This window comes from Nycticebus coucang, chromosome 1, assembly GCF_027406575.1.
Source record: "Nycticebus coucang isolate mNycCou1 chromosome 1, mNycCou1.pri, whole genome shotgun sequence".
NCBI classification, from domain to species: Eukaryota; Metazoa; Chordata; class Mammalia; order Primates; family Lorisidae; genus Nycticebus; species Nycticebus coucang.
In genome coordinates this window covers 105,046,733-105,067,836 of record NC_069780.1, presented here as the reverse complement: position 1 = coordinate 105,067,836, position 21,104 = coordinate 105,046,733, and the positions used below count along the sequence as shown (strand labels likewise).

General features: G+C 41.1%; 3 protein-coding genes across 8 annotated transcripts in view; 2 read left to right on the top strand and 1 right to left on the bottom strand.

Annotated features, from left to right (window-relative positions):
• The window catches only part of GALNT7 (polypeptide N-acetylgalactosaminyltransferase 7), a 101,236-nt gene extending 97,318 nt beyond the window's left edge, over window positions 1-3,918 (top strand). For both annotated transcript variants that reach the window (XM_053585522.1, XM_053585511.1), the window contains exon 12: window positions 1,594-3,918. In XM_053585522.1, the coding sequence (XP_053441497.1) occupies window positions 1,594-1,731 (138 nt within the window). In that variant the 3' untranslated portion in view covers window positions 1,732-3,918. The remainder of the gene's footprint in view (window positions 1-1,593) is intronic.
• A 3,821-nt stretch (window positions 3,919-7,739) lies between these two features.
• On the bottom strand, window positions 7,740-10,145 carry HMGB2 (high mobility group box 2). The gene is made up of 5 exons (XM_053585499.1): window positions 9,988-10,145; window positions 9,496-9,665; window positions 9,197-9,342; window positions 8,925-9,099; window positions 7,740-8,280 (listed from the first exon to the last, which is right to left on the bottom strand). Exons 2-5 carry the CDS (start codon window positions 9,643-9,645, stop codon window positions 8,119-8,121), a joined length of 633 nt encoding a protein of 210 aa, XP_053441474.1. The 5' UTR covers window positions 9,646-9,665; window positions 9,988-10,145; the 3' UTR covers window positions 7,740-8,118.
• A 4,448-nt stretch (window positions 10,146-14,593) lies between these two features.
• SAP30 (Sin3A associated protein 30) lies at window positions 14,594-20,655 on the top strand. 5 transcript variants are annotated; one of them, XM_053585488.1, is made up of 5 exons: window positions 14,616-15,848; window positions 17,741-17,866; window positions 18,559-18,657; window positions 18,983-19,034; window positions 20,340-20,467. In XM_053585488.1, the coding sequence occupies exons 1-4, from the start codon at window positions 15,522-15,524 to the stop codon at window positions 18,992-18,994; spliced, it is 564 nt and encodes a 187-aa protein (XP_053441463.1). In that variant the 5' UTR covers window positions 14,616-15,521; the 3' UTR covers window positions 18,995-19,034; window positions 20,340-20,467. The 5 variants fall into 5 exon arrangements, with proteins under 5 accessions (XP_053441454.1, XP_053441445.1, XP_053441463.1 ...); XM_053585460.1 differs by lacking the exon at window positions 18,983-19,034 and having other exon boundaries at window positions 14,638-14,870; window positions 14,994-15,848; window positions 20,340-20,655; XM_053585449.1 differs by lacking the exon at window positions 18,983-19,034 and having other exon boundaries at window positions 14,638-14,910; window positions 14,994-15,848; window positions 20,340-20,655.
• Window positions 20,656-21,104: the final 449 nt, after the last annotated feature.

Sequence of the window (21,104 nt, the reverse complement as noted above, 5' to 3'; positions counted from 1 at the left end):
CAGTATGTTCTTTTAGGTGATATATGTGAGGAAAATCCAGGTACACAGATGTGTGGTGGGAAAAGAAAGGGGTAATTTAATATTTATTAGTTTTGTCAGATAATTGTAGCAATTCTTTGATTCGACACCATCCCTCAGTAAATGATAGCAAGGTAAAACAGTGTCCTCAAGATAGCATTTTACTTCATTACTGAGTAATTTCTATATACTTTGCATTTTATCTCATAGGATATTTTTAAAAGTATACAAGAGTCAAGATTTAATAAAATTTAAAAGTTTTGCTTCTTTATCAAGGGCACCCTAAGTGAAATCAACATTTACTTTTTTTTTTTTAAGATAGAATCTCACTTTGTCACCCTCAGTAGAGTTCTGTGGCATCATAGCTCACAACCTTAAACTCTTGGGCTCAAGAAATTCTCTTGCCTCAGCCTCCCAAGTAGCTGGGATTATAGGAGCTTGCCACAACCCCTGGCTATTTTTAGAGAGGAGGTCTTGCTCTAGCTCAGACTGGTCTTGAACCTGTGAGTCAGGCAATCCACCTGCCCCAGCCTCCCAGACTGCTAGGAATACAGGCATGAGCCACTGGTGCCCAGCCCAGCAGCAGCATTGACATTTTAAACTGTACGGTAGTAAAGAATCCAATTACAGGCACTAGCAGAGTTTGGTGTCACTTATGCAGTTTTTTTTCTCACCATCACTTTTGCACCATCAGAATAAATGTCAATATATGGAAAAGGGCAAATGGGATTTTTGTATTATTATGAAAAGTTTTGGCCTTACAGACCCAATCTTGGATAGTCCAAGGACCACACTTTGAGAAGTCCCGGATTCTATTGAAGAAATCTATCAGGTGTAATGTTAGCTGACCTAGGCCATCTGCAGGGGGCATGACGGGAGATGTAAGCTGAAGACTGCAAGGATCATTCCTTAGTGGCTGGTGCAACACAAATGAATGAGGATAAGTGCAATATTTTCTGGGGACTAGAAAACTGGCGTTGTCATTAGCCAAGATGGAAACCAGAGAAGTGTGTTTGGAGGGGAAGGTAATGAATTTAAGTTTGTGTGCATTGAACTTGAGTTACCAGCAGTATACCATGGCTTAAGAAAGGACCTGGCGCAGTAGCTCACAACTGTGATCCCAACACTCTGGGAGCCGGAGGCAGGTGGATTGCCTGAGCTCAGGAATTTGAAACCAGCATGAGCGAGAATGAGACCCCATCTCTACTAAAAATAAAAAAACTACCCAGGTGTGGTGGTGGATTCCTGTAGTCCCAGCTACTCGGGAGGCTGAAGCAAGAGAAATTGCTGGAACCCAGGAGTCTGAGGTTGCTGTGAATTATGATGCCACAGCATGGTACCCAGGTTGACAGAGTGAGACTGTGTCTCCAAAAAGAAGGAAAAGAAAGAGAAAAAGAAAAGCACTTAGGAGACTGACAATCAGAAGAGCAGTTTGCAGTCTGGTCAGTATAAGCTTGTCCATTTGCTTGAACTGGCTTCTTTTCAAAGTCAGGTAATGACATCTTCTAATGTTGGTGACATAAAATTTCAGAGTCTAAATTTTAAAACTTCCTTTCCTTTACTTCTGTTTTCCAGAACCTGCACAGGTTTACCCACATTCCTTCAGGAAAGTGTTTAGATCGCTCAGAGGTCCTGCATCAGGTATTCCTCTCTAATTGCGACTCCAGTAAAATGACTCAGAAGTGGGAAATGAATAACATTCACAGTGTTTAGGAAAGAATAGAAGAAACTAATAACCTACCTACTGAAAAGATTTACACAGGACCGAAAATCTCCTGAAACCTGCTGCACCTGTTACTAACTCAGCACAGCTCCACACCAGGAACCTCCTTGATCAGTCTGCAGGACATTGATAAACTGTGATTTTTACAATAACATTATCATCCGCAGTTCCTGTTTACAAAACTGCTTTTACCTTAAACTTCGTAGATGTTTACATCTTTTCTGTTTTGTTTTTTGATGTTGGTTATTTGTGCCTTTAGCTCTGTTTTGTTAGGATAGAGTTGAAAGCACATTGTCTTCTTTGGGATTACACTCAGGGGTCTGAAAGGCAGTTTTTTTTTTAAACACACTTGAAGAAAAGGTTGGGGTGACCAGACTTTCACATATGACTTGGTGATTATCAACCTGTTGTGTCTTTATTTTGTCTTAACATCTTTTTGAAGCACTGCCACAGGTTTTAAGCCAAGGTGGCCTTCCTTCACAGTCATGCTGCTTTTTTGAAAGGTGAATTTCAACACATTTAGTGCCTCTCTCATTTCTCAGTACGTATTTCAAGAGCTATTGATGAAATTTGTAGGATGGTAACGATGGAATTGTCACTTGCATGGGGAATACTTTTACTGCTCAGAAATGAATTAATTTAGTGCTGCCCTTTGCTATATGAAACTGAATGTTATTTAAAGAAGAGATGATACTATGGAACATCCCAAGGTTATTCCATAGAGTTTGAAGTTGTGGGGCATTAGGGATTCCCAGCACCCTCTGTCCGTACCAACACCTAGGATTGCAAAGGAGTCTTCTAACTAGAGAAAAATTGTCCACTGACATTTGGGATTTACTTTTCTTCAGTACCTATAACTATAGAAAACTACAAATAATTTTCAAGTTTGACACTTGAAAGGGGGGAGTAACATAAACAAGGAACGCCATTATAAACACGTCAAAGGTTCATTCTGACTGAAGAATTTCTAAGCCCTTGTTAGATAAGCCTTATGAAATTCCTGTGCATTATAACCCAAGCTGTGCAACCTATGAAGCCAAGAGTGAAATGATGTTTCATTTTTATCTTCATCCAAGTGAAATTCCCTGCATGTTTTTAAAATTTAAATAGAGGCTATTTAAGAATACAGTTCATTAACAAATGTGAGATGCTTAGATTGGGTGTTAGTTCCCTAGCATTTTCTTCATTTCTTTTTAGGAAGCATATTTTTATTAGTACTTTTCCAGCGAAAAGATTAGACCATACCTACTATAGGAAAACCTAATACTGCAAATGACCAATTCAATTTTAATTTCTAAATAAATAATTTATCAACTCAAAGACTAAAATGCCTAAATCCAGTGCTTAATACAACAATGTAATGAGGTGGGGAATGGCTAAATTAAGCATTTTTAATCCTGCAATCATGATGTCATTACAACTACTGCCAGAGGGAAATCTATTTTTTTTATGTGAGGGAAATCTTTATAATTAAATCTTGAAAAGAAAAAACCTACATTTGTTAAAAGAAAAGCCTACAAATTTGTTTCTTTCAAGCTTAGCTCTTAAATTTGCAAAGTTAAAATATCCTCAACAGAAATTTTATTTATAATTTTGAATTGTCAATTGCTACTGATCTGTGATCAACCATTTTAACTTTCATCTCAGAGGATGTTTAAAAGGAATACATTTATATGCTTATATAATTGCAAAATAAATCAACTATAAAAAAGAAACTGAGAACTGATACTTGTGTTTGCAAATAGGCTCCATTTTAATGTTGAATAGATTATAACCTTGTTAACTATGCATAGGCCTAAGGTGGCAATTAACTGTGCATGTATATTTTAAATGGGTATTTTGTGCAATTCATTAAAAGATACTCTATGATTATATATATTGAAATCAGAAACCTTACCAAACAAAAAACATCAGAAGCTGCTGCCATAATGACTATTTTCTACCATAGTCTGCTTTGGAAATAATACATATCCTTGCTTTGTAAGTTGATAATATCACTATGCATTTCTACACATTTTATACATTTGATTTATGCAATTTTTGATACACTGTATGTTTCTGTAGAAATTGTATAAATATTCAGAATTTTATTAGGGTAAATTTGAGAAGCCTATGTATATCTTAATTCTGGGTTGCTTGTTTTTTAGGTGAGAAAAAATAAAATGCTGTATTTTAATCCATGGGTTTTTTTCATTACTTGGAATTATTTCTGAATCTAAATGCTGCACATTTAATAAGAATTAGTTGATTTTTTTATAAGATACACATAATAGCTAAAATACTATAAACCACAGTTGATATGTATGTGTTTGACTGTTAGCTAGAATTGTTACATACACTTAGACTGCTCAGATCTTACCTATCTGTAAGAAGTAAACAATTTCTTTTTTTTTTTACACATTTGCCTATGTACAGCAATTTTTTTAAAATGTCAGATTATTATGGGGGTACATATGACTTGGTTACATAGTTTGATTTTGTAAGGTTAGTCAGAGTTATAGGTGTGTCCCTCACCCAGGAAGTGTACAATATACCCATGTAACATACCTACTGCGTGGGAATTTACCCCCCCCACCCCAACTTCACCATATCCAGCCCTTTTCCTGTCTAGTCTCTCTAGGTCTTTGCATTTCTAACCTCAGTAAATATCCTGACAATTACAACAGGATAAGAATTCTCATGAAGACTCTCATGAATCCCAAAATGGCTCATTTCTAAGGAGGTATGAAATTCCCTTTTTAAAGGACCAGATCTCATACAGTGGCACAACAGCCCCTTTAGTCACCTTGCTGTTCTCCAAGAAATAAAATCATTACTGCCTTATAAAACATTTTTAGTAGTATATAAAGTAAATCAAAGTCAGGTTTAAGATAATGTTAGATTTGTTCTATTCTCAGACAGCTTATGGTTTACCATTTAAAGGAACTGATACTATGAAAGGCAACTTACTCACCAAGAACCACAGTGTCATCTACTGGCCCAAGTTTGCAGTGAGTGCTTTGCTACCTAAAGGACCTTAGGACCTTCTAAACCCATCCCTACTTTTACACATTAAAAAAGCAAAAGTAGTGGACTCATACCAGAAATGAAAGAAATTTGAGTCTTTGCTTCAAAATAAATTGCAGAAGAAATATTTAATTAAAATATAAAAAAAGAAACCAAAGAACAATTATTTTTATGATCCTTGAGATTAATAATCTTTGAGTGGGAAAGACCTTCCAAAAATATATCAGTGAAAGAACTGATAAGTTTGCCTATATAAAAATAAAAAAATCTCTGCATGAAAAAAGCATCATAAAGTGAAAAGACAAATGACAGGGAAAAATATTTACATGTCACAAAGGGTCACTTTCCTTAACATACATAAAAAGAAAACAGGAAAGAACACAAATGGCTCTTGAACATAAAAAACTAAACTCGTAATAGAAAAAATCATTTTTATATATATCAGAATTAACATTATGGTAACATATTATGTTGCTAAGATGAAAAAACAGGAACTACAAACATTCACTGCTATGGAGCACGTATTAGTCCAACTTCTACTGAGAGCCATTTTAGCAAACAAGTTTATGGCAAAAAAAATCAAGTTTTAGTTATTGTGACTAGCAAATTTTTAAGTGTGCATGCCTTTTAGCCCAGGTACTCTACTTACAGGACTTTTTTCCTATGTACGAAATCACATATAGATATTCACAGCACATTGTTCTCTAAGCAAAAAATAGAACACAATTATCCTAAGGGAACTGGTTAAATTATCATCTATTCAATGAGATACTATGCAGATAACCATGACAGCTTGAAAATACCCAAAATGATGAGACAGATGGAGCAAAGCATACTTGTGTATAGTAAGCTTCCATGTGTATAACAATACATACACATGCTTATGTCTTTCTTGAATAAATTATTTCACTGTTGAGGTTACCTCCCGAGAGAACAAGGCATCTAGCAATCAAAAATATAAACTAACCACTACACATTCTTTAAAAACGTTTTCATAAACATACCTCCAAATAGTGACTGTTCTGGTATAGGACTGAAATCTTCCTTCACTTCAGATTTTGACACATTCATTCCTTGGAGCCACCTAGTCTTATTAAGAATTTCTTAACCTGGCTTATTGTACCCTCAATGAATCCCCAACAATAAAAATAAATAAATAAATAAAAGAATTTCTTCTAGTCTTTCAGAGATTTGGAATTTTGATTCACACTTATTACCAAACATGAGCCAAGCAAGACCCACCTTGAATTCTGAGGTTATTCTGGAGCAGCTCTTAACTAAAACCAAGAATGAGTGGTTCTTAGTTTAGATACTTAAGATACTGACAATACAATGAAAGAAATTAGACTCCTCCCCAAAAAAGGTGAGAAGGAACCCCATACATAGGTCTGCCTCTTATGTCTAATTTATGTTTTTAGAAATTCTTAAGGAACAGACTATTACTCTATTTCAATTTTAGAAACTCTTATTTAACATCTCCTTCTGGGCACTGGGTACCATTTTAAAACACCTTTTAACATTTTTATCATTAAAACACTGTAAGACTCTCTAGGTCGGCTGCCGTCAGAGCCTGAGACTCTTAACCATGAAGTATGGACCCCAGCTCAGAGATAAAGTTCACACTGCTAGCACTTGGTAGAGCTAGGGACCTGGGATCTAGACCTAGGCATGTTTCTAAAACATCTCACCCGAAATGTAGAGTATTAAGTCACTAGAAATACTAGAAAACACTGAAAATTCGTTTTCATTTTATGATCACTGAAAACCCCAAATCTGAATGTAGAGATTTATTTTTTATACAGGCAAACTTAATTCTTTTGTGACTTTGGGAAACCTCTCCCACTCAGTTTGGATTACATTAAGAGGGCAATCAAAGATGTTGAAAACTTTGAGTTCATTTGCTCTGATAATTATGCTGATACTGCAATTCTATTTAACAAAATTTTAGTATTTCTCATTTAATAAAATAACTCTTACCAAATACGTATTCTAAATATGATGTAACAAACAAAGGTTCCACAGGTTTTAAGACTGACTTAAAACCTTCTATGTAATCAAGATTGTCAACTACACATATAAAATTCTCAATAGGTTTCTTCTGTAAGAAATCAGCCAACATATTGTCAACTTTCACCAATAACCCAATAATTCTAATAGCTTTAGCAATTTCTTCTTTAAACAAACATTCCTAATTGCCCTCCCCTATAAATTCAAACCCTAGTCAAATTCAATTAAATTAGTTATAGGATATCATAACCATCTCACATGTTTTCTTAAGGTCGTTAAACTTAATTTCAGAGTATGACCAAATTGACTTTTAAAAGATGTACAGGAGTCCTCCCCTACTGTAGTTTCACTTTCAGTGGTTACCCACAGTATAGTAAAATATTTTCAGACCACTTGTAATATTACAGTATATTGCTATAACTGTCCTATTTTACTACTGTCAATCTCTTACTGTGCCTAATTTTATCATTGGTATGTATATAATAGTATATATAGTTTAGTATATATACTAAATGGGCAGTTTCAGGAATCTGCTTGGGGGTCTTATAACCCATAGACAAGGGCTTTAACTAAAAAAAACTAATTCAACTTAACAAAAAATTTAGACTTGTTCCTGATTCTTCTTTAAAGTTTATGTGCTTTTAGGTAAAAAAGAAATTTCCCCCCAAAACAAAGTCTTAAGTTAAAAATACCAAAAACCTGAGGAACAAGTTAGCTAATAAATGAACAGAAATGTCAAGAATGAAACTTAAAATCATTCTGTAAAACTGCAGAAATCAATTTTTAAAGTTCACTGAATTCCAGATCTTTAATGACTGCTTTAGAATATGGGTATGTTTGGTTTTCTTTTAACCCTCAACACATTTTTAAAAATCAACTGTGTCTAAGAACTATTAGGCAGAAATACAAAAAAGTTGACACAGCTCCAGTCTTGTTTTTTTTAAGTGAAAGTTAATTTTGCATATTAAGACAAAGACAATAGAAATAATATACATACTTTTATTACAAAATCTTTTTAAAAAAACAAAACGCAACATCTTAAAAAACCCAAAACTTACTATGTAAACTAGTTTCTAAGAGTATGCTGTGCTACCATACACAAGTCAAGAAATTAAACCATTAAATATTTAGGAACATTCAAAATCAGAAGCTTTAAAATCTAACTGTATGTAGTAGCCCCTCAAAAAGCTACAACCTGCATTTTTTTAAAGTATTTTCTCTACAAAGAATCTTATCAGCTATACAAAAATCTGTACAGTTCTTATACTGAGCTAATGTTGAGCTGCACTTGAATTCACATTCTTAGCAAAACAATTGCCTGAGCGTACACACACACTCCATACGCATCATTACAGGATAGCCATTTATTCTTCATCTTCCTCCTCTTCCTCATCCTCTTCTTCTTCCTCCTCCTCTTCCTCTTCCTCCTCATCTTCAGGTTCATTCTTCTTCTTTGAACCTGTTGGCCTGCCAGGGCCTTTCTTCCCTGCTTCACTTTTGCCCTTGGCACGGTATGCAGCAATATCCTGAAATATTGTCAAAAAAATAAAACCAGCATCCGGTGTTGTTGCTCAACTGTGAAAACACTGTGTTCTAAACAATCTAAGATTATTGACCAATAACCCTAACAACTGTCTGAAAAGAATTTCAGTTTTAAGAGCAATTTTATTCCTGCTAGGCTTTAAAAGGTTTATGATATAAAATTACAGGGGCTACACAGATCAATATCAGTACTTTCACTACCTGCACTTTTTTACCTTATACATACTTGGTCCCTCCTTTATGTTAGATCCATGTACACGATATATTTGGTGCTCCATTTTTTTCAAACTAACAGGTTTATGTACAGTAACTACAAATGAACCTAAATGCAAGAATATACCAGTGCTACAAACACTGATTTTGGGCAAAAGTTTTCCTTACCCTGTGTTACATAAGTGGACAATTTTTGTTTTTGTTTATTGAGACAGTCTCACTCTGTCACCCTGGGTAGAGTACAGCAAAGTGTACAATTTTTGTCAGTCCCTTTCACAACACAACTGACAACCATTAACGTGAAATTAACTACAGTTCCCACCTTTCCCGAGTTCACACCTATTTCTAACATGCTTTAGAAAATACCCCACCGAATTTTAACCTCAGCTTTAAAAAAGGCAAAGAGACAAAGTACCTTTTCATATTTCTCCTTTAGCTTTGCTGCTTTCTGTTCGTATGGCTGTTTATCTTTGGCTGACTGCTCAGACCACATTTCACCCAATTTTTTTGCAGTATCCCCAATGGACAGGCCCGGGTGTTCACTTTTAATCTTTGGGCGATGTTCTGAACAAAACAGGAAAAAGGCAGACCTGGAAGAAAAAAGAAAAAGTTAATAAACTGAAAAGGAAAAAAAAAAAACCCAAGGAACAATTTGGTTGATTTAATTAAAAAACAAACACAACTCACGGGGGCCTTTTAGGAGCATTAGGATCTTTTTTCTTTCCTTTCTTGTCGCCTTTGGGAGGAACGTAGTTCTTCATCTCTCTGTCATAGCGAGCTTTGTCATTTTTGGCCATATCTTCAAACTTGGACTTTTCCTTTGCAGACATGGTCTAGGGACATAAAAAGCAAGCCGTGAATCGCGAGCCCCGCCGACACCAAGAGCGTCTCTAAGGACCGATCTCCCCCGGCTAGCGGACAGCCCGGGTCGCCCGGGACACCTGCGACAGGGGTGCAGCGGCCTCCCCCAGCGCCCCAGCGCCCACCTTCCACCGCTCGGAGCACTTCTTGGAGAACTCCGCGAAGTTGACGGAGGAGTCCGGGTGCTTCTTTTTGTGCTCTTCGCGGCACGTCTGCACGAAGAAGGCGTACGACGACATCTTGCCCCGCGGCTTGTTGGGGTCTCCCTTGCCCATGGCGGCGGCGCCGCGTCCACCTGCGGGGAGCGCCAGGCGTCGGCTGCGGGGCGGGGCGCCGCTTCCCGCCCAAACCCGCCCCGCCCGCCCTGCCCCCACCTCCCGCGGGCTGGGGGCCGCCGCCTGTCAGAAACGCGCGCGAGCCCATCTCCCCCGGCTCGACCTCGCGCCTGACATTCAAAAAAGTCCCGGAACCGCGCCCGGCCCAGCTTCCCGCCTCCTCGGCCCGCACCCCGCACCCTGGATGCCGCGACCCGGGACCGGGCCTGAGAGGAAACGGGACCCTTCCCCACCGCCCGGCAGGCCCGTGGAGGACCCCGGGCCGTCGCAGGGAACGCTTGCCTGCTGCGAGCTTTTCCCTCAAGAGTCCCCGCAACGGCGGCCGGATCCGCCCGCAACGCTGCCTCCCTGGAGCTCTGGCGTGAAGTGGCTTCTCCCCGGCGCAATCTTCAGCCTCTTGTTTTGCAGACTTCTCCGCGCCACGGCAACTTGACGGGCCCCGGCGCAGGCCACACCCCCCGAGCGCACTCTGACTGGTTCGCAGCAGTGATTCAAACACGCACAGTCTCCGCCCCGCTCGCCATGCGGGATTGCGATTGGTTGGGGTCTCGTTGGGTCCGGCCCACTCCCACCCGCAGTCTCAGCCTAGCAGGTTCGGTGGGTCGCCCAGGTCGTTAACTCCCCAGACCCGTTAGAACCGGTCAGGAGAGGAATGTGCCGCTCTCTCCTGATTGGCGGCCGGAAAAGGGTTTGAAAAATGGCGGGCCTCACGCTGACTGGCTAGGGCCCGGGCAGGTAGGCGTGGTCGACTCGAGGAGGGGAAAGTCCCGCCACATTTAAAAATACAAAGTTGGGATTCTCGCGAGGAGGTTCTTCGGGATTCGGCGACCAGGCAGTCCGGCTCGCTGGCGGTAAGGTGACGGAGAAGACTTGGCCCGGCTTTCCTCCGCCCCTGTGCGGGCCTTGCCTGTCCTTCGCCGCAGCGCGGCCCGGCTGAGTGGGCTCCTGGGAGCTGTAGTCGCTCCGCCCCGAGCGTCCCTGGTACAACCCCAAGAATTAGAAACATGGGAGACTGAGGACTTTTTCCTGCGCGCTGATGGCTCCTGTTGTCGCCGAGGCTGGGGTAGAAGAACCTGGGGAGGACAAAGCCGGAGACCTCAGGCGGGGGGAATGGAGGCAGCGGTTCCCGCCTCCCGGGGATGTCACTTCCCGCCCGGGGACTTGCCCTCTGTCTCTCCCCGCTTCCCCCTTTGTCTTGGGTGTCAAATACCGGGGGGCGGGGGACGAACACCGGAGGCCGGGGCCCCACCCTATCCCCCTGGTCGGGGCTGCCGGTGGGACAGATCGGAGACCCCTAGGCCCCAGCCCGGAGCCCTGGCCTGGGACCTCACGGGCCGGTCCCACTAAAGGGTCGTTTTACAAATGGAGGATCCCAGGAAAGCAGTGGATGTCCCCAGGTGTATAGGTTCGCTATGTTTTACAGCCCACCGGTTTTAAAATCTAATGACAACGCACCAAAACTGCCTTCCCTTACCGCTCCCTAGCCTCACGTGTGCTTTTTCCAAGGTAGGAGGACTTTAAGTGACACGTCAGTCGTCAGTCTGCTATTTCTGTGTCGTAGATCGTTTTCAGGGGTTTCCCACCTTTTGCACTGACTGTTCAGACAGATTTCTAAGTATTCTGCCTTAACTTTTAAAGTAAGTTCACTGGCATTCGTTAGACTCTGCAACTATTCGGTGTGTATATGGATCAGTAATACTTAAGAACTAGCAGTTGTCTAGACTAATAAAAACGAGATTTTTTTGGCAGTTTTTGGCCAGGGCTGGGTTTGAACCCACTACCTGCGGCATTTGGGGCCAGTGTCCTATTCCGTTGAGCCACAGGCGCTGCCCTAAAAACGAGATTTTTAAAAATATACATTTTCCTTAGAAATGGGTGGCGCTTGCTTCCCAGTGTGAATGTACTTCGTGGCAGTGAATTGTACACTTCAGGATGGTTAAAATGGTAACTTGTATGTTTACCACAATAAAATAAAAAATACAGTGACAGTTTTTCAAAAAAAATGCATTTTCTTGTATTTAAGAAAATTACAGAATTTTATTAATCATAATTTTAGGTTTATAACATTCTTCTGTGTGCCTGAATCTTCTGTATACCTACAAAATCATAGTTACAAGTACATTATAAAAGCACGCAAAAATGCAAATTAACAAATCTTACTACTTTATTAAATAGTAATAAACAGATCACTAATACATTGCTTTAAAATATATTTTCACATTTTATATTTCTCAATTATTTTAAAGACAACCGTGACATAAATAAATTGTGCTTAAATAAACATTGGGCATTGGAGAGTTGTTCACAGATTATGCCAATAATTTAGGTTAGCAGAAGTACAAAGATGAAAAGTCATGGTCTACGCCCTCAGAAAATCTCTGGTGTACAGGGAAACAAAAATAGCAGATAACAGTATACATAATAATTAAAATTTGTCAACAAAGGGAACGTAAGATAATCACCAAAGACTACAGAAGTAGGGAAAGCCTTCTATGAAAGTAGTAGCATTTGAATAGAGTTGGAATGGAGAAGTTAGAGCAGAAGAGATAAAAACCAAAACAAAATAGGCATTGGAGTGATCTTAACTTGTTTAGGGTTCAACTAGTAAATCAGTATTATAGGAGCTTAATGACGATGGTGCTGGACTGGCAGCTTACAAAGGCATTTAGTTTTTATCCTATAACTAAAGGAACCACAAGGATTGAGTGAAGTTAAGTAGATTTCCATGTTAGGGCAGTGTCTATGCTAGGGTACAAATGAGGTCAAGTTTGTAAGTTAGAAATCAATTCACCCTCTTTCCCTTCTATGACTACAAAGTTGTAGTCAGAGGGAAATTGGTTACAGATATGAGAGTTGCTTATTTACATGCATAATCTCACTAGAAGTTTATTTTTTTAATTCACGAAAGGTTTACTTCACTTGCGGAATTTTGCAATGTTTATATAATTAAATGGTTTCACAACCTGCTACTACAATGCAAATAGTGGATTTGTTCAAAATCAGAGCTACTAACTGAATTTTACATTATATTCTAACACTTCTATTTCCTAAGAATCATGATCCTTAGGCTCTCCTTTCTATTCTGTCACTTGCACTAACAATTGATTGGATTGGGGGTGCTATTTTTCAGAAAGCTTCCCAGTTGTTGGGAAGCAACAAGAGGCAAAAGGACCATAGGCAAGCTAAGAGTAAATTGCTAGGCTCACTTAAGGGTTATGGGTTGAGTTGTGTCCTCCTACCCCCAACTTCATACACATAAGGAGACCTAACTCCCACTCACTACCTCAGAAGATGATCTTATTTGGGAATACATTTGCAGATATAATTAATTAGTTAAGATGAGCTCATACCAGAGAAGAATGAGGCCCTTATCTGACTGGGTTCCTTTTAAAAAGGGGAAATTTGGGCACAGACAAGCCCAGAGATAAAATGACATGAAAACAGGAAGATGGCCATCTACAAGCTAAGGAGAGTGACCTACATCTTTACTCTACCCTCCCTCAAGGATCCAACCTGCTGATTCCAGTTTCCATTTTCTCTGTCACAACAGAGAAAAGGAAAACATTTCTGTATTTAACCTCCTTTTTCCATCACTGCCAACACTTCACTCTAATACCAAACTTCTTTACTTAGAAGTAAACATAATACAGTGATAAATTAAGTTTAGCTATATCCGTGGTTACAGAACCTTATTGTTTCTGAAAAATATATGCAAAATCAAGTGGCACTGAAAAAACTAGTCACAAATGTACTTCTAAAATGATTACACACAAATTAAGACTGATTCACTACTCTGAATTATTTGGTATACCATTATGACTTTATCAGAACACTAAAATGTAATTATGTCTTTCTCATTGCATTTCAAATCTTGTATTCCTAAATGAGAAAGACTATTTCTAAAACAGATTTAAAGCTGTTTTTTTAAAAAACGTTGATTTCACATCTTCTAAAAATAATACCACAAACTTATTTCTATTAAAATGCATCTTTCTAAATAAATGATATAGTGGAAAATGTTTATGTTCTTCATCATAAAAATGTATAAATAAAAAGCAAGGGCTTCTGGTTTTGAACAGTTTACTTAGCATTTCTAGGCCTTTGCTTAACAAACTGTACATTGAAGTTTGGGTGATGATCTCTAAGATACCATTTGGCTCTTATATGATCTATAAATCTGTGACTATGTGATCATAGTAGGAGTAGGGGGAAATAACCAGATGTGGTGTCTCATGCCTGTGATCCTACCACTCTGGGAGGCCGAGGCAGAACGATCCCTTGAAGTCAGGAGTTGAAAACCAGCTTGAACAAGGGTGTGACCGGGTCTCTACTAAAAGTAAAAAAACTAGCCAGGCTGTTGGTGGGTCCTGCTACTCGGGAGGCTGAGGCAGGAAGATCGCTTGAGCCCAGGAATGTGAGTTATGATGCCCCAGCACTCTACCCAGGGCAACAGTGAGACTGTCTAAAAAAAATAAAAAATAGTATAGGGAAATAAATATTAAGTATTATATTTTAACTTACGCAGTGCTAAATCAAAAGGAAGTAACCCAGGACCGAGTGAGGTGGCTTATGCATATAATGCCAGCACTGTGAGAGGCCCAGACAAGATCTCTTGGGTCCAGGAGTTGAGATTAGCCTGAGCAAGAGGAAAGAAGACCTCGTCTCTACTAAAAATAGAAAAACTAGCCCGGTGTGATGGTGGGTGCCTGTAGTCCCAGATACTCCGGAGGCTGAGGCAGGAGGTTGACTTGCCCAAGAATTGCTGTGCGCAAGGCTGACAGCATGGCCCTCTTGCCTGGGCGACAGACTGAGACCCTGTCTCAAAAAACAAAAAATTACCTGAAAGATATTAAAAATGAGTTTTTGTTTAAACGGCGAGAGTGTGACTGCGAATCTTACGACAACACCTAGCCAAGGTACAGCATAAATTTAGCCACGCCCACCCAGCTCTGACCAGCCCAGCAGGAACACCCGCGCCTACAAGCGCACATACACGTACACACGCGCGTGCACCCGCACACACACATACACATACGCGTACACACGCGCCTGCCACTCAGGCGCCGCGCGTCAGGGAGTCCCCGGCGCCGCCCCTCCGTGGCCCCCACTGGCGGCGACGAGCGGCCCTGCTACTCTAGGACCTCCGTCAGGGGTCAGGCCGCAACGTAACGTTAGGCGCGGAACGCTCGGGGCAAAAGAGCACAGGTCTGCTCATCCCCCACCCCAGCCGTTCACGCCTCAAGCGGTCTTTGCACCGGTGCGAAACGCCCAGAACTTTGTCCCCACAGGGTCAGACACCGCCCGCCCCACTTCATGTTCAGCCCCAGATCGGAGAACTTCGGACACCGACTCCGCGGAAGCCCAGGAGCTACACAGAACGGCGCCCAGGAGAGACGAAAAGAGGAAACACCGCGAATCCCAACCACAAGCTCTTGTTTTCCCGGTGTTCGAAGGCGGGGAGAGGAGAGGATGAGCCGGCCTCCATGCTGTGCATACTGGGACGAGTAGTTCCTGGCGCAGGGCTGGGTAAGAGCTCGGGCTGAGTGTGCAGCGGAGAACTACAAGTCCCGTGGTACCTCGCGGCAAAGGGAGAGGGGCCGGGTGGGAGGGGGCGCGCCGCGCTTGCGCAAATCTGGGGGCCCGAGGGAGGCGGCGGCGCCGTGGTCCAACTGCTGAAGTCCCCATGTGACAGAGCGCAGTTTCCCCCTTCCAAGCGCTGGTCGGCTCTGCTTCCCGGCTGCTAGCTCTGAACGCTGTTTCTGAACAAGGGGCGCCTAAGGGGTTCGGCAGGGGCGGGCGGCGGGGCGAGCGGGGCCATGAACGGCTTCACGCCGGAGGAGATGAGCCGCGGCGGGGACGCGGCCGCTGCTGTGGCCGCCGTGGTTGCCGCGGCTGCCGCTGCGGCTGCCGCCTCCGCCTCAACTGGGAACGGGAGCGGCGCGGGCTCCGGGGCAGAGGTGCCGGGCGCCGGCGCAGTGCCGGCAGCGGGGCCCCCGGGGGCGGCCGGGCCGGGCGCGGGACAGTTGTGCTGTCTGCGGGAGGACGGTGAGCGCTGCGGCCGCGCGGCGGGCAACGCCAGCTTCAGCAAGAGGATCCAGAAGAGCATCTCCCAGAAGAAGGTGAAGATCGAGCTGGACAAGAGTGTAAGTGACGGCGGAGCTCGGGTAGAGGCGGGGCTGTAGCCAGCAAGGTCCTGCAGAGCTGCTGCGGGCGCCGGGTCACAGGGGAGACTCGCCGGCTGGGTCCTCCTGAGATAAGTGCGCGTGGGGCGCCAACAACAAAGTCGCTGCAACTCCGCCCGTTACCGAGCGCTCACACGCGCGCGCGCGCGCGCGCACACACACACACACACACACACATACGCACACACACATGAAAATGAAAGCAAAATGTATCCAGTTCACAAAATATATCCAGTTCTCGCGTCGCGGTCCACTCCTCCTCCGCCCCTTTCACTCGCAACCCCCGGCTGCCAGCGTCCTTCCCGCGCGCTGTTCTCCCCTCTTCCTCCTCTGCGTTGATCTGGAAACCAAACAAAGGCGATCCCCGCACGGCGGGCCCACAGGAGTTTTCTTGCAGCCCCGCAGCCCCTTTCTGGCGTGGAGGCGCCTTTGTTTTGCTGCCTAAGCTGGCGTTTGGCCCCAGGGAGGAGGAGTAGCCCTCCGGGTCTGGTGACAGAGTAGAACCTTTTACCGCAGCCGAAGAAGACGCTATTCTTTTTTTTTTTTTTTTTCCCCCTGTGTTGCATCTAGTCCTGAACGGTCAGCCGCGGCCTTGCAAGGAGCAGGGGTTGGCAGCTCCCAGGACAACCAACCCGAAGGGGGAGCGCACAGCCTCTGCGGTTTTGCCATCTGCTTGGCAGCCATCAGGATTTCCTTTTCTGTCCTTTTGAACGTCTGCTCTTTTGACCATCTTATGAGGTTTTCAGAAACAACCATTGCTACTTTTCGGAGATCTGGCTAGCGGTCAGTGAATAATAAATCATCAGAGCCTAGCACCAGTCCTGCATATTTTTTAACTCGCTCTTAAGCTTAGAAATAAGTGTAAAACCTGTTAGCTCACTCGTTGTTTTGTGTGTGTGTGTGTGTAAGGAGTTAACTGTCACTCTACTAAGCCCAGTATTTCTAGTGTTACTATACTTATACCCTAGGCAGCGGTTCTCAACCTGTGGGTCACAACCCACAGAACTGTATTAAAGGGCCCGGGCATTAGGAAGGCTGAGAACCACTGCCTGGAGTATAAATCATCAAAGTTTTTGAAAACTTGTGACACTTTCCGCCCATTTAAACAGTTCTTCAGTGGTGTTTGAGAAAAACTTTTCAGAGAATGCGTAATTTCAGATTGCTTGGAATGCAATGAACACATCCATTTAATACACAGAAAAGTTTGTAATTGAAGTTTATGTTTTTAAGGCACAGGATAGAATTTATTGATGGAAAGATTGATAAGCAAAAGAGGGGACACAGAACCTGCAGCAGTGGAGGGGAGAACCTAAGTGGGAAGTTCCCTGTAATTGAAGTTTAAATGTAGTTAGAATACGAAATCCATAGCCCATTTGTAAAAATGAATACTTTTATGTCTGGAATGTTACACTTTGGGTATTAAGTTAGAAAGATTAAAGCATACATTCTACTATTAAAATATGCTCTTCTTTAAATAGAGAGAATTACTATCAAATAGCAGAATTGTGGACATCATCTTTCTCCTTGTCAGTTAAAAATCCACCATGAACAGTTTCATGAGAAAACCCACAAAACTGGAGTTTCTCATCTCCTCCTCTGCCTCTCTTCCCCAACTAGCACTGCCCCTCCTTCCTCCTCTGCCTCTCTTCCCAACTAGCACTGCCCCTCCTTGCCCCAGACCCCATCTTTTGCTTAAGGGGGTACCAGATTTAAGATTAAAAACTTGCCATTATCTTAACAATGGCCCTGTTTGGACTGTATTTTTTATAATACACTGTGTACTATACATCTTACTAACACATAGACAGGTTTTACTATAATCATATGTGGTCTGTGAAACTTTTCTGTTTCAGGCAAGGCATCTTTACATATGTGATTATCATAAAAACTTAATTCAGAGCGTTCGAAACAGAAGAAAGAGAAAAGGAAGTGATGATGATGGAGGTGATTCACCTGTTCAAGATATTGATACTCCAGAGGTAGATGAAAGTTTACATATGCTTCATGAAAATTCTAAGTAGTACATTTTGAAAACTTTTAAAAAAAGATGTGAAGATTTTTTGAGGACCCATTTTGCTTATCTGTGATGTGGGATATCTATTGGAGAAGAGTATGCATGGACCTTTCTTTTGCTTATCAACTATCAGTGTTTGTGTATTTAATGTGTGGCCCAAGGCAACTGTTGATAATCTTCCTTCCCGTTTGCCACAGAGAAAAAAAAAGGTTGCATACCTCTGCTTTAAAGCATTTGAGAAATCTGAAAATGAAAGCAAAATATATCCAGTTCACATACACTATCTGAACTGTTTTTTTTTGTTTGTTTGTTTGTTTTGCAGTTTTTGGCCAGGGCTGAGTTTGAACCCGGCACCTGTGGTATATGGGGCCGGCGCCCCACTCCTTTGAGCTACAGGTGCCACCGAAGAACTGTTGTATTTTCAATTGACATTTCTTATAGCTCTATTGTCATAGAACTTTTATTGACCCCAGTTTATAATATTTATACCCAAAAGATTAAGTGTTTAATACTTTCTAGTGCTGATTACATAAAAGGCTTTTCAACAATGGAATTAAATTTTTATTGTGCTAAGGTTGAATATTTGTTATTATACATAGTGATGATAAGTTTCAAAAAAATCGTATGAACTAATTCATATATGTTAATTTTTTCTAGGTTGATTTATACCAATTACAAGTAAATACACTTAGGAGGTACAAAAGACACTTCAAGCTACCAACCAGACCAGGACTTAATAAAGCACAACTTGTTGAGGTATATATGAGTTCTAAGCTATCTACATGAGCTCATCTACACAAACAAGGTGTGATTGAATGCTAATGAAATTATTAATGTAGTATACAGAACAGTGCATTTTAGTTTATAAGATTGAATGAGCTCTCCCTGAGTGGGGGTGGGGGAGGGGGAGAAGAATGAATGAGGTTGATAAAAATCTTTTGTGGAAGAATCTAGTTTCCTAGAAACATTTGTCTGATACTTAGACATTCCTTTCTGTAATGACAACATGGATTGTGTGCAGCACCTTCTCTAACACTGGCTTTCCAAATACTGAATGAGAATTTTTTTATCCTCATTTTAGAAATCAGCTTAAAATTCCAGTTAACCAGTGAACATTTGAACATATAATCGAGGTATAATGAAATTAAGCTTTAATATCTTTATTAGAATTAATTTTTTTTTTTTTTTGTGGTTTTTGGCCGGGGCTAGGTTTGAACCTGCCACCTACGGCATATGGGACTGGCGCCCTACTCCTTGAGCCACAGGCGCCGCCCTAGAATTAATTTTTTAATTACTGGTGGTCTATGATAAAACATCAGTATGAAGACACCTTGGTTTTGGGACCAATGAGGCCCAAAGGACTGATTATATTAAATGTTATATGTATATATTTTAAATGCATATATCACATCTGAAATTTTTTATAAGTTGACCTTCTAAAAACAGTTCTATGTTTCTAGAGCTATTTTCTTTTTCAAACGTAAGTTGGCTAGACACAGCGGCTCATACTTGCTGTAATCCTAGCACTTTGGAGGACTGAGATAGGAGGATTGCTTCAGGTCAGGAATTTGAAACCAACAGAGACCCTACCTATACAAAAAATAGAAAAAACAGGCAGCACTTGTGCTTCAGTGAGAAGGGTGTCGGCTCCATATACTGAGGGTGGTGGGTTCAAACCCAGCCCTGGCCAAACTGCAACAAAAAATAGCTGGATGTTGTGGCGGGTGCCTGTAGTCCCAGCTACTTGGGAGGCTGAAGCAAGAGAATCGCCTAAGCCCAAGAGCTAGAGGTTGCTGTGAGCTGTGATGACACAGCACTCTACTGAGGGTGACAAAACAAAACTCTCTCTAAAAAAAAAAAAAAAATAGAAAAAACTAACCAGGCATGGTAGCGCATGCCTACCCAACTACTCAGGAGGCTGAGGCAGGAGGATCACTTGAGCCCAGGAGTTTGAGGTTGCTGTGAACTGTGATGATACCCTGTAACTTAGGCAACAGAGAAAGACCCATCTCAAAAAAGAAAGAAAAGAAAAGAAGTAGCCATGAATGTTGTGTATATTTAGTCAAAAATGCAGTATTGACAGATTAAGGAAAATACAAGTGTAGCACATAATTTTAAGGGATTCCAGGGTTATACTACTATCTTCCTTAAGTCTCTATTTATTTCCTAATCTGGATTCCAATTATAAAACTTAAAACATATAAAAAAGTACTTTCTAATCCATATATATTGAATTGAGTAAACTAAAGGGTCCTTTGAAATCATGCTATCTCTTGTTCATAACATCTTACTCTGATGTTCTTAGAATGCTTTTCATTCTATTGATATTTTGCTAAATACAATAATGTTTAAAGGAAAGGTTTTATAGCACTTTTTCTTTTGATAAAAGAAATCTATTAACATCTAAAATTTAATATCCTCAATTTTTTTCCTTCTAGATAGTTGGTTGTCACTTTAGGTCTATTCCAGTGAATGAAAAGGACACCTTAACATATTTCATCTACTCAGTGAAGAGTGACAAGAACAAGTCAGATCTCAAGGTTGATAGTGGCGTTCACTAGGAGGGCTGAGTGGAGACTCAGATTTTGATGTTAATCCTGGTTACTGTTTTTCACATGTAGAAATGTTCCTTGTGTATTTTTTCTACAGAGGGTTTTCTCTGGTTTTATTTTCTTTGTTTCTGATTAGTTGGAAACTCATAGAAAATGAGCTTTCCCAGATTAAACTATTTTAAATAAAGGGTTATTACTATTACAGTTGCTTCAGTGTATTATGTAAAGCTTGATTTTTCTTTTAAACTAAATTTTAGTTCAGTATTCATTGAAATTGTAAAGTCCTTTCTTTTGTAACTATTATTTTTAAAGTTTCAAGAGATTAACAGGTTAAGGAGAAGTAACAAGTGTGGCACATTTGCCTTCTCTGGGACAATCTGATTTGGAATTAAATATATCCGAAATAATGTTATTTTCAAAAACGTCTTATAGTGCTAGCAGATTTGAAAGATAAACTTCCAAGTCAGAAAAGAAAAGAGTTGCATAAAATGTGTGAGCATTCATGTCTTTGCATCTGTGTGGTAACACAAGCAGGGCTGTAGGGGTATATGCTTCTGTAATGTATTCATTTCTAAAAGAATAGACTTGAATTTCATATTGTGGTTATTTCCAGAAAGGAGTGATATGATGAAGAATAACCTACAGGCAGTT